General features: G+C 41.5%; 1 protein-coding gene across 27 annotated transcripts in view; it reads right to left on the bottom strand.

Annotated features, from left to right (window-relative positions):
- The window catches only part of MAGI1 (membrane associated guanylate kinase, WW and PDZ domain containing 1), a 339592-nt gene that overhangs the window by 83011 nt on the left and 242560 nt on the right, over positions 1 to 14021 (bottom strand). For all 27 annotated transcript variants that reach the window (XM_062630261.1, XM_062630259.1, XM_062630265.1 and 24 more), the window contains exon 3: positions 5897 to 6016. In XM_062630261.1, the coding sequence (XP_062486245.1) occupies positions 5897 to 6016 (120 nt within the window). The remainder of the gene's footprint in view (positions 1 to 5896; positions 6017 to 14021) is intronic.

Here is a 14021-nt window from a genome sequence, read left to right on the forward strand (position 1 = left end):
TAGCATGGCAGGGGGGTTGAAACTAGATGATCTTAAGGTCCTTTCAACCCAAACCATTCTATGATTCTATGAGGCATGAGATGACTGTGGAAGCTCCGGGTGTTTCCTGAGCCCAGCTGTATTACAGGAACAGCTATATCCACTTGCAAACAGATAAAAAATATTAGTGAACATAAATAAGCATGTGCTTGTGCATGATTTATACAGAGAAGTAGAAGGTTCCTTCAGCTTTATGCAGAGGGGAGAAGTAGCTGGAAAACACCCTAGCTAAGCACAAGGCTGCTAGAATCAATACCACGTTAAGCCATTGCAATATACAACTCTTCTTCTTGCAGGTACTTAAAATATTTATATATATACTTCCACCTCGAGGATGTGTCACACTAACACCTTGCCTTTCCAGAAGGTAGCCAGCTCTGCAGCAGCAGGGAAATACCACAGCTGGAAGAGGCCAGATGCCTCCTGGTACAGAAAGGATGCACAGCCGTGTCACAGCTGGGTAACACCAGTGAGGAGTAGCCACTTCTAGAGAGTCCTGAGAACATTCAGTACTAAGAAACAACGCCAAAATGTGCCTGGCTGCCACCCATCAAGGGACTGGTATGAACAGCCTTCAGCACTTCATCAGACTGTGGTTAGAGACTAAATAATCCCTTAATACCCCCTGAAAACTAACTTAGGAGAAAAACAACTAGTTCACTGTAGATTTTTTTTTTTGCCAGAGGTGTTTGGGAACAACCTTTTCCCCCAACATTTTTGTTTTTAAATGCATCCAAAACAATGAGAAGCGGGACTGCTAATGAACAATTTCAGACAGAGCTCACACTGAGAAAGTGCACAGAGAGAAGCTGATCAGGAATGTCACTGGAAATTCTAAAGCACTCTAAAACCATATCACATATTTGAGTATTTGCTTTTAGAGAAAGACAGTTACTCAGTTACCACTTTAGCTGCTTGTAGAATGCAGCACTGCCATCAGATGACACCTTAGTATAGCAACACTCATGCTTAACACTGATCATTGTGTGCATGCTCAAGAAAGTGTCTTTTCTTACCGGTGGTTTAAAAAACCATGACAACAACAACAAAAAAGCAAAGTATAAAAGCCAAAGATAGAACAGGAATCTTTCTGCAGTGCACAGATTTTAATAAGTGGATATTCGACATGATACATTGCAATGGTACTAAAGGAGCCGCTATGATTTATTGAGTCAATCTGTGTGTGGAGACAATAATAAGCGGATCTTATCTCATTAAGCGGAACACGTTGTTCTGCTGCACGGACATCCCCAGCATCTGCCACCCTTTCTCACCCCATCTTCCTATCATGTTTTGCATGTCACAGACACAGATTTCGTATCACGGTTGTACCAAGTTGGTGAGACCCACAGGCTGCAAAGACACCAGAAGACCAGCAAAGAAAAAAATAGCCATTTTGCTAAAGCAGCTGGGGGGAGCAGGGCTGCTGCAGAGAAACACAAGGAGACCTAGCACATCAGAAATTAGGCTAAAGGCATCTTAATTTGAAGCATGTTGCTGAATACACCTCTCTACTTCAGCTGAAATTCTAACTGCACTCTTAAGATAATTTATTACACTCATTAAGTCCCACAATCAAAGACCCCGTCTACAGTAGCTAGTTTTATACACTTTAAAAATGTTGGCAGGTCACCCCATTACATCTTAGTCATGAGACTAATGCAGATTACTTATTACTTCTCTTGGCAATCACATAACACTTGTCCTAAGAATGAAAGATGATGCCTTGACAATAATACTCTATAATGTAATAACCCTTCACATGTTATAAAGTGCACCACTTTTTCTTCTGAGGATCACTAAGTGCTGGGCAGGAATTCATTAATACAGCCTTGCCAGACCCCAGCGACACAGCTACCCCCCCATTCAAAATTCAGACACGACACTAATGTCTCTATGTGTCTCCGCACAGCACCCATCTCCACGTCTGCATTCAGCACAACCCTCTGAAATACCATCACTTCCACTCTCTCCCTCCTATTTGTAATAGCAGATAACTGCAGGCACCAGATATCTGATGAAATATTAAAGAAGAGAGCAATAAGTGTTGTTTTAATATTCTCCAGGCCAGTAACATGCAGTATAAGAGCAGTTACCTGATCTGTCCAGAGCCACTGAGCAGATGGGGAAGAAATGGGAATAAGATCTAGAAGCTGTGGTCCTGCTCTTCCTTGGGGTCCCTGTGAGAGTTCACAACTCAAATGCAGGAGTAATTGCTAAATAATTAGTAACCCACACAATTACTTCCATGCATCCATCAGTACTTTATGCCCTGACGGAGCAGTCAATAAATGGCTGAAATTACAATTATCATGATTTCCTACCCATCAAAGACTTAAACAATCTACAGTCCAGAAAGATTTTTCCCTTCCTAATTGTCAATGGTAATTACTAACTGGCTTGAGCACCTTGGGTGAAGCTTTACCAGCACATGTGGTGCCAAAAGCACCAACACTGGGGCAGCATCACAGCTTTGGGCAGGTCTTCCAGGATTTCAGCTCCAGCTCCTGGATTCATGTCATCAACATGAAGTTTTCATTAGGGGAAAACCCCAGAAGTTTCTAAGTGTTATGTTTAAAGTCACCATGTTAAAATTGGAACTGAAAACCTCAGGAATTAAGGATTTCAAATGTCCTGTGCTATCTGTGACAATTTTTGGTGCAGAACACACCAAGGAGGTCACAGATGACCAGAAAAGCAACTGCATTCACCAGGATATCAATCAAAAACTGCCCAGAGGAACCAATTTGCTGTGCACCAGAACAAATAATACTGACATTGTGCAGCCCAGTAGGTAGGCAACACCTTTTTGTCCTATTCAGCTTCCAATTTCTCTCTTTGCAATTAGAGCATTTTCAAAACCCAGGTTATTCTTTCAAAACCTGATACAGTCTCCTACTCTTTCATGGTTTCCAACTGTTCTCTTCTGCCTGATTTTTTTTCCCCAAATCAATAGCATCCATATCAGCGTCAGTCCTGTGTATTACTTCTCTTCTGATGGCTCCCTGTTTTCTAATCTTTCTCCCCAGAAGCTCTCTTCAGTAACTGTTACTAAACAGATGCTTGTGCTGTGTCTTCTCCCACAAGGTTTTCCCCAGGGACAGTGCCAGTATCCAGGTGGCTTTATGCCTTCAAAAGGCAAACAAATGTCATCCAGTAGCACCAAAACTTTACCTTGATCATTTGGCTCAGACTTCCTCTCCAGCTGCTGAAACAGAGCACACAAGTACAGGGCATGCCTCCATCGCCTGCACCACCACATGCAGACCCTTACAAGTTAAGGGCCAGAAGGGACCTTGGGACCATCCTGACCCCAAACCACCAGCCTGCTTAAGCCACGTGAGTTGTGGCTGCTGGGCACACGAGAACTTCCCCATTCATCATCTCCATGCTCCATTTCATAGCATTCCCCTTCCTTCAACTCTAAATTACCTAATCTAAACATAAATCAACCCAAACCATTCCATGAGTCTATGAATTATGTTATAATCAAAAGCAACCCTGTCTTTGTTTCCTACTCAAAACAGTAGGTAGCATTATCAATAATAAAAGCCATGCATTAAGGCTATTATTTCCTTGTTCTTCAAGAGAGATAGAGAAGATTATTTCCTTTTGGGGGGGTTCCATTCCTCTGGTTCAGAATAAGCCATCACTGGCAGGTCAAAAATACAATCAACAATGGTGGCGCACTGAAAATCTAAACAAAAAACAAAAAAGATGGCAGCAAAATGCAGCATAAACTAAATTATAATTAAAGGAATCTAAGACTATAAAGCTGGGCAATAAATTTAAGATTTGGATATTAGAAGTCTAACTTACTTTGTGGTCTTTATAGACAAAATTGCTGCATTAGGACTGAATCACACCATCTCCCAAGGGCTAACCAAGACTAACACCGTCTTGATCAATACAGTTGTAAAATAAGATTTCCAAAAAAGTACAACAAAGCCATTAAAGAAATCTCAGAAGGCAGCAAAATAATTTCTTGAAGCTCTAAGTGAAAAATGATCTTTATTTATTTCACATTACAATCAAATAGTAATGTGTCTCGATGCATATGTGTACACATGCATCATCATTATTTGCTGTATTCTTATTGATTTTCCTTCCATGGGCCAGCTCTCCAGAACCACTGTGCACCAGCATCACCAATGTCAAGAAAGGAAAGATGCTTCTCAGCACTTCTGACAAATTATTCCTTTAAAGTTCAGACACTTCTATCACCCACAGAAATGAAATACGCATTAGACTTCTGAGAAATCAACCTCATCTTCAGCAGCTCAGAAGAGCAACAACACATGAAATCTAAACAGTTTAGCTGCTGCGGCATGTAATCACATAAGCAATGAAACAACCATGTTATAACTATCCCAGATGGGTACAGCACTTCCTGAAAACCAATTCCCAGCATGTCCCAGGAGCCAGCTTACAGACAGTTACCCATTTTGCCTTTCCAAGTGGAAAGGTCACCAGAACAAATACTATCAGGATCAGGAAGCAATGGCAAGGCCCTTTTTGCTGATCTATTTCAAGCACCGTAACAAAGAAAACTAATTTAGTGTTATAATTAGAAACACAGAGAGGAAAAAGCTCATTTTGGAGAAGTGCTGCTGCTGGAACGTTAACATTGGTGCTGATGTTGCTAATCAGCTCGAAGGGGTGGAGGAGTGAAACCAAGTTATACATTTAGCATCCTTATGCAAACCAGGTTTCACACTACAACTGTGAATAAGTGCAAGCTTTAAAGGTGACCCTACAAGGGAGTTTTTAAACAAATAGTGTTTGGAGACATTTTTCGAGCTAGAAAACCAAACCCACATGTCACAATCTTTTTTGTTCATATTTGATGACTGCTTTTCAAAGACCACTGGCTATTTGTGTGTAATTCATATTTTGAAATGTATTTCATGTTTCTTATTAATGACTACAAGAATAAGTTGCTTTCAACTTCTAAGTAGTATGGAAAGACCCAATGAACTTCTTGCAAATGAAAATATGACCTGAAGGAGTTGGTGTATACTGGAAAAACTTTCAAACCTGTAACATTTCATTGTCTTCTCAAAAGGTACATTTGAAGGGAATAAAATTCATTCAGGGAATAAAATAATATGAAAAAAAGATAAAATGATAAATAAAATAAAAATGCAACAAAAAGCAAACAAACAAAAAACCCAAGCAAAAAAACAAAAGGAGTTTTCAGTGTAAAGGGGATACAGATTGCAGATGTGGTTACACAAATCTGGCCAATTTGCCTTGCATTTCTCTGAAAGTAAAAGCTCTCTTTTTTCCTGCTCTCACCCTGGTGACATTTCAGTGCCCCTTGGCTGTCTCAATGCTGCTGTTTGTAAAGCTGTGCTGTAAAGAGAATCAACACAATGACTGAAGTTAGAAGCAATTATCCAAGAAAAAAAGAAGACAAAAAAGGCCAAAAGCAGTGCATCAAGTAGCTGCATAGTGAGAGACAACTGGGTGATGAAGGATGTGTACTTAGGGAAAATGAAGGGAAAGAGAGACAGCAGGAGGGCAGAACAAGTGAACAGGAGATGAGCCATAGTGCATACAAAGAACAGATGCATCTTCCCTCACTGCCTCTCTGTGTTTCCTCAGTATTTCATTACTGGATTTCATATCAGATATCCCTGCCCTACTGAAGTTAGTCTTTTGAGGTAGTCAACTTGAAAGGAAAAGGCAAAAGCACAGCAATACTGGGATTCCCTCTCAGGTTACACAGAGAGCGCACTAGGAAAGAAAGTGAGGTCCTCACTTCAGCTGGTTAACTCAAGGGAGGGTGATGTATGTCTGGTGTGCTACCACCACAGTTATTTGAAGTGCTTTTTCACTGCCTGTGGTTCCATACCTTCATAAGTTCCTACTTCCAGAAGGGTCCCACTTCGCTCCAACTCCAGAAACTCCTCCACAGTCAGAAAGTTATAGTCCACACCAGGCACTTCTCCTTCTCTTGGAGGGCGGGTTGTGCCTGAAAGATAAAATTAGCACCTCAGTATAGTTGCTTTCTTATCAAGAGTTAAAAGGGGCAGTAAAAAATGATCATAAAGATACAACAGTGTCTGTAAAATACAGCTCTGTGAGCCAGACGGAGCAGTGTCAAAAGAGTTCAGTTAGAAGTTAGGAGCCCATGTGAGAACAAGACAAGACAGATCTTGAGCTGTCGAAACCAGTTGTTTCCCCCAAATCCAATGTTTTTTACATTCTCGGAAAGGCTGCCTGGCAAAGAAATCTCCCATTTCACATGCAGGAGCACAGCTGGGAGAGGTTGGTATCTGGGAATATGCCAACAATTACCTTCCTGCTATTAGCACAATCTCTCATACTTGAGCTTCACTAAAATTGCAGACTGTATTTTCAGAGAAAAAAAAATTGCTTTCTAGTGTCCATTATTTCTGATATTACTTAATCTCACAAAATATTCTTAAAATATTAAGAAGAACCAAGATCTTTCCTCCCTTATTTCTTCTTAATATTTTATCTCTATTTATGTACCCTGAGAGTTTTGATGCGCCATTCACACATGCTCACTAAGGAGACAACCTGCGAACTCTTCTCACAGAAGTTCACCTCCAAGTTCATTTCAGTTCAAGAAACTCCTTTTCTTTTGAGCAATAATTCACACTGCATCTCTCTCTAGCACTCGACCATTTAACCAGCATCCATGGAGAGCAGGGCTCTGATCACTTCTACCCTGCCAATTTACAGCCCTCTGAAGCATGGTATAAGATGAGTCATTGCATGACTTTTTGCTAAGGTGGCTTGGGCCACTGCATTTTAGGTCACTGAGCACAGCTTAATTGATAAGGATCAATATCTGTTCAATAGCCTTTATTTTCCATGACTCTGGGGATAGGAGATGGCTGGATTCTGTGCATCCAAGAATAAACATAAATGACAGATTTACAGATGGTACAAGAAACTGAACTTTGAAAGAAACAGCAGTGTTAGAGAGTTGGAAGTGTCCAAGTGCTGTGGCTGCAACCAATCTGCTGGCTTGGGAGTAACTTTACAGATGTAGAAACCATGCTTAACATTTAATGAAGCATGATTTCTCACTTCTGTGGGACTCCTCCGGCCCCTGGGCTGTGCCTTATCAGTGCATACAATTTATGGAGCCCTCTATAAAAGGACTGAAGAAAGTATGAAGAAGTTGAACTTCTGGAAACTAATTGGGAAGATTCCAGCTCTCAGAAGTTGAAAGAGCATAAATTTACCATGCCTGCATCTGGCAAGTGTTTTCCTCAAGTGCCAGGGAAGCGGAAAGTCTGCTTATGCCCTATTCATCTGAGAGACTGTTCAAGAGGTCAGTCATGACAGCGTGACACCCTTGAAAGACTATCACTAGATTAATTTCCTTGACAGACATCCACTTTCTCTAACATCCTCCATTCCTTGATTCAAAATAGAAATTCACTCTTCTTAAATTATTTACCATCAGCCTTCTATGGTCTATAAGCTCCTGCGCTTTTTCTGCCATTCCTTCACTTGGAGTTGGATGAATGGGCAAAGGCAGGAGGAGGAAAGGCAAAAAAGGAGATGGAAATGGTCATGGGTATCTTCACCCTACTAGCAGAATTACTCATCACTAATTGAAAAGATTTGATTTCTCAGCGTTTGTATTCTTGAATCTTTACAGTAAGACTGCAGCGATTTTTACTGAGTGGTTTGTAACGGAGGATGGATGTATTTCACAGATCTAGATCAAGGAAAGACTGGAACTGCACTGCATGTCCTTCTCTTCCCAAGTTCCTGTGTTTTCATTTAAAGGCAGGCAGCAAAGCCGGGCAGGCAATGCCCACATAGATCCCTCCCTGGCATAGCAAGGAGTGTGCATGCACCCAGAACGTGGGATGAAGGGTCACAGCATCTCCTCCCTGAGCACCAACACTGTTCAGGCAGTGAGGACCCTCACTGGAGCATCATAGCTGTAACCACGGAAAGGTTCCCCTAAACCAGACCCACATGAGAGGGAAGGAAGAAGAATGAAAAGCCTCAGCAATAAGTATATCCAATGATGTGCTGTAGCTGTCCCATGCCTGGAGCACAATGGAAGTGAGAATGAGTCTCTGCAGTGCTCCTCATCCAATGAATGCACCAGTCAAATGTCACCCCGAGCCACGCTGCACACAAGGCGAATGACAAAGATCGGGACATACTTTTTCGTAGTAACTGACAACACACATTCAGGAGACACAAAGGTCAGGGAACTTGGACTCATTTATCTTTTAAAACCCTTCTTTTCTTTATCATTCCACAGAGAATTTTTATTAATAATTTTTTTTCCTTCTGATTTTTTATAGCGATGAAATTGCAGTCAGCAGTTTACTAGCGCTGGCTGCCTATCTGACATGACAATTATATCTCTGCCATAATTCCTCTGAGCCATTTAAATGGATCTATTTGTTTCATTTCAGTGTTCTTAATTTCCTGAATATGTTCAAGTCGAAAAATCGCAGATGTGCTCGCTATCAGCGCGATTGCCTGCAACACAGGCTGAATGCATTAGAAACGCCAAGTCGCCGCATAAAAGGAAAACATTACATCACAGAGATAACATTTGTCACCTCGCGTGGGTCCTCAGCAACAAAACCAGACAGCAAATAGAGGGGAAAATAAAACCTGCGTTGGTTAGGATATCTTATCTGGGCAAAGGCAAAAAACCCAACAACTTCCCATGTTGCTGTCTAGAGCAAAGATTGCTTGCAGATGCTCGGGCTGTTATCCTGCTTCACATCTGAGCAAGTGTTACTGAATGCGATTCAGAAAGGCAGGGGGAAGGGAAAACCCGCCTCCGTTTTTCTTGTAGCAGAATGACAGGCTGCCGGCTGGACACACGCCTGGCAGATGGCATTTCAAAGAGTTTTCATGAACCATCTGGGATGTGTACAATGATTACAAACCACACTTACAACAAACCAGAAGGGTTGCTTCACAAGGAGGGTGGGGGGAGAGGGCAGGCAGAAAGAAAGGGTGAAAGAAAAGAAAACCAAAAGGGGCATAAACAAAACTTGATGACTTTTCCCAGGCTCAGGACACTACAAATGATCAGAATCTTCTTTCACCGGGAGCCCTTCCACAGCCTGAAACAACTGCTCAACTACTGCACAGTATGTGTGTGCACAGCCCAACACCATTGCAGGCTGCTGATAAACTCCAAATTGTAATTAAGTCTTCCATCATTAATGTGACTTAATTACGTAAAGAGCATAGTCTGTGTGTGTCCTCCCTTTAAACTGCATTTCAGCATCCTTACTGTGGAATGGTCATCACTAAAAGAGACAGCTACGGAGATGACTGCACATTTTATCAGAGCTAATGGCAGGTCAGACTGCTGCTAATGGCAGAATTAATTGAGCACAGTGAGTGCTGTAGATGGCCCAAACAAGAGTTAAGATACTCCACTAGAAAAGGCAAGCCAATCATATTTCAACACGTTAACCTGCCTGCCACGTTTGCACTGAAATATTAAGTGGCATCAAATCTTATTGCCATTAGGTAGCAATTTAGCTAATTAATTTGAGCTATGTCCCACTGCGTGACTAGCTCTGAATTGCTAATGCTACAAGAAGAAGGAACTGGAGGAGAAACCAAGTGGTTACCAGCTCCTTCTGCACATTTAATGGTTCATAAAATTTCACTCTTATTTGGCTAGAATGCCCCACAACATATAAAACTAGCTACAGACATTAAATTGACAGAGGAATTGCTCAAATCTGCTGCAACCACAGCAGACTTGAGAAAATAAATAAAAACCCCCAAAGCTACTGATTAGCATTGCAGGTTTTACCTTCTCTTGTGGTCTGAGGAGGTACTACAACATATAACACGGGCGGCTCATATAACAGGTGTTGGTTTGGTTATTACATCCAAGCTAGCTGCATCCCAGTTTACTGATGCACCACTAACACTTGGGCCACAGAAGAGGGATTTCATCATGGGCTGAAGACCAAACTTGAGAAACTGCTTTCAGGCACAGATAAATTTGCTCAAGCAGAGCCCAGTGTTGTACTTAAGTTAACTAAATTAAATCTTGTCATCCATGCCTACAAAAACTGAGCTGTGGCTCAGATGTACTGATGACTATCAACTAGTATTCTGAATAATTTAAGTGCCAATTTAAAAGACAAATAACTGCTGCTGTTGTGTTGCCTATCAACCACACTGACAATTACCCAACATGAGCCTCAATTATATAGTCTGGACAGTCTGTTAATATGTGATTCAGGGGCTGTTCAGCTACTTATCAATCTACGAGGGTCTCATGTTAAGCTGTTAATAGCCACTGATGCCATGCTGCTAAATTAATCAAAATCTTGCTTATTGTAATCTAAAAATAAGACTTCAAAGGGGTCGTAGTCGTTTCAATTACTTTCTTGTTAAAACTATAACAGTTCTTGAGCAGTAATTCTGTTACCATACACCAAAATAGCCCCTAGCAAGGCATTTAGAAGTTGACCTCTCCAGTGCAGAATACCTACATCTCCCAGTTGCAAAACAATGATTTCTACAAACTCCTTATCCAGTTCCACTGGCTGGCAGTGATAATCTAATGAGCCACCAAAATATAGCCGATCAAAACCAAGTCATTTGCTTCTCATCTCTCAATGACCACCTCCATTTGACAACAAATGTGTGAGCTGTACACCCAAAGTAATGATATAGTTGCTACAAGCATATTTTATACAAACTCAAGGCACTGATGATTACTAACAGGGAACAGAAGTGTAGTAAATAAGGTTTTAATGTGAAGAGTGCAGAGATATTACTGACTCATGAAGCTGCATTGCCAAGCTGTTGTGGGGCTTTGCCAAGAGGCTGTTTGCAGGTGGCTTAGAAGTAAGGATGCTTTTCTTGTAATTGCTCGCAAAAACTAGTATTTCAGTCCTTGAGTCTTCATTCAGCAAGAGTCAGATTTTCATTCAGCAAGAAGAGTCTGCTTTTATCACCTACAATGAAGAAAATCTCCCTCTACCGAGGAAGAAACATAGCAAAAAAAACAGCCCCCTTCCTTCTACATAGTGTTTAGAGGTCACCTTCTTCCCTCATGTCACAGGATAATTTGCAGAGCCTGCTTTGGCTCTCCTGCATCTGTCACCTATGGTGCCAGATAACTGCAAGGCAGGACAAACCTCACAGATCTGCTAATGGCAAGCAGAGAAGGGAAAAGACAGAGACAACCTGGTCTGTCTCCAGAAGAGGGAAAGTGATTAGCAGCCAAGCTTAAGTCAGAGCTTATCTGCAGCACAGTATTAGAAGCAGCCTTATCTACATGAACAAAAAATAAAGTGTAACCTGTCTTTAAGAAAACATCGCACACAGAACTACTTCATCTCATTGACTTCCAGAGTTATCCAAACTATGGCTACTGGGTTTTTTCCAACAGCAGTAAAAGGAACCGTATTTGGACACTGCTATACTATATGCTGTACACACGTGTGATCCCACTTACCTATAGGAATAGGTAATTCATAGTTATAACTACATGAAAATAGGAAGGTTTCAGAGAGGTGTGGTCTGTCACAAACCAAAACATGCTTCACTTACAAATGCAATTTCCTCCTGAAACTCCAAACTTGGGAAGCTTATTCTGGGATTTTCAATGTCTGTCCCTTCACTAGCCAGTGACTTGATACCTATAAACCACAAGAACATGACAAGCATTCAGAATGTCTCGGCAGCTGAGTAGAAATTCAGTCCAAAGGAGAATGTGGTCTGTCATGAGAAATTAATTCACAGCTCTGTTAATGATGCATGCACAGGAACAGATGCTGATTGACTCTTCCTGGCCACACAGATAACTGCAGCTCTAAAAGCAACTTTCTGTCATGATGGTCAGCAAGAATGACTGATTAAACCCAGAAAACAGCTGACCAAGGCAAACCTGTCTTTCTACAGACACATTTCAGAGGAATGCATTCTGTGGCTGTGGTCTAAAGTAATTTTCCTTCTACAGGGGGAGGTGGAAGGGATTTGTACAAAGAGCTTGCTATCTCCTCGGACCAGCCTTTCCAGCTACACTAAGGTCCCAAAGCTGGGTCCCCCAGGAGCAGCCTGTGAGGATCCCCTCTTGCTCAAAGGGCTGTGCCAGCCACGCAGACAAGTAATAGCAGGTCAACCCTCAGTGCATGTGAAAGCCACTCTCACCCTTTCTGAGGCACCACATCCAATTGCATCTCCTTGGCTGTTTCTCTCAAAGAAGTACTGACTGCCTGGAGTCTCCCTGGGGAAATGATTCAGCCAAGCCACACAGCAACAGCTCAGAGTTTGTATACCCTCCAGGCACCAAGTTATTTTTGTCCCTTTTAAATCTATTTTGGGTATTTCTGTGGCCTTAACTGCCACTGAGTAAGAACACTGATAATCTTCAACACATTTATCCTTACAGCGTTTTGAGGTAGGGAAAGCCAGTTTGTTTCCATTTTATAGCACAAGATCAACCAGACCCAGGCTATCAAAGGTTTTCAGGAGCCTAATTCTAGAGAAATCAATGGGATTTAGGAAACCCTACAGATCAGCATCAGGCCCTAAAAGATCAAAAGGGGCAAACGTAACTTGCTGCTGCATTGGGGCTTTGCAAGCTTGCCTGTATGTGTCACCAAACATTATGCCATGACTACATATAGCCAATTCAGCATGAGGCAGTTTGCTTTTGACTGTAATACCAGTTTAAAGATGCTGACAGTTACCTGATGACTAGAAGAAGTAAAGGTAAAAAACCCTTCCACGTTCCCCAAGAAAGCCACTTTAAAAGGACCTAAGGACCAATGCCAAGTATTCAGATTCAGCAGCACCTCTATGACCTGGGAAAGTACCACTGATGGTGCTACTGCAGCGTGACAGTTGCTAATGCAGCTACAACCTCTCCATGTGTCCTTCAGAGCATTTATTTGCTTGATTCTAAGGGAAAAAAGAGCATTCTGTCATCAAATAAAACATAAGAAATAAATGCTCTTGGGTTTGCAATAGCAGCAGCTCACCTGGATCCCTCTCTCTTTGAGTGATTGCTGTTACCTCACCAGACACCTGCAGCCAAATCCCTCTCATTTCCCAAGAGGTGGGACACCCACCAAGAAGATTAAACTTCATGAACTAATGAGTTCACCATTAATCTTGTGTTCATGGAGTCCAACAGCATGACATCCACTAATTTAAATGGTGAACTACTGATGAAAAAGCAAACTATGTACCTCCTTGGTGAGAAGACCTTAGCTGTAATGACACACAATTTTATCCTAATATATGGATTAGTGTAATAAAGTGCAATTTGATAAATCAATAAAGCTGTAGTAATGAGATTGCACTGTAATGTTCTGCTTTTAAATACTGGCACAGAAGTGAATGAAAATTGCCATTTGTGTGTGTATGTGACTTATGGGAAGTTGAATTAGTTAAAAGTAAATTAGCATGGTGATTAGATACTTGCATTTACATTCAGTTTTTCTCTCATGTATACATTTTTAGAAGTCTAGATGACGCTCAGTGATGACACACACCTTTATTTCAAAAGGACCACTTTTCTTCTATGTAAAAATTGTCCTAGCTACATTCAGTAGAAATTCTGTTTCTCTTTGAAAAGGCTAAAGCTGAGGAGGGTAAATGAAATACACACACTGGCTAATTACAGAGCACCCTTAGCTGGTTATTTTTAATCTCATAGAACATTCATTCCAGATGATCTCAACCCAAGCCTAACCTGATCGCTGCTGTTCTCGCTCAGGGGCTGCCCCACATCAGTCATCTCAAGCCCTACCACACAAAGGCACAGCAGTGCTCTACGCTGCCTGCCCAGAACAGCAATGGAAAAGCACAGTGTGGATTAAGATGACTATTGCATATGAATGTGCACATCCATATTAAATACCACAAGCCAAAGGTATTAAAATCTACTTTGGAATAAGTCATAGGAGATGTGGGATGCAGGGTCGCTCCCACACAAACAGCACTTTTAATCAAGTACCTCATTGTCTTACTCG

Source organism: Pezoporus occidentalis, unplaced genomic scaffold (genome assembly GCF_034315485.1).
Source record: "Pezoporus occidentalis ecotype Australia unplaced genomic scaffold, CSIRO_AGI_Poc_V1 ctg35, whole genome shotgun sequence".
NCBI classification, from domain to species: domain Eukaryota; kingdom Metazoa; phylum Chordata; class Aves; order Psittaciformes; family Psittacidae; genus Pezoporus; species Pezoporus occidentalis.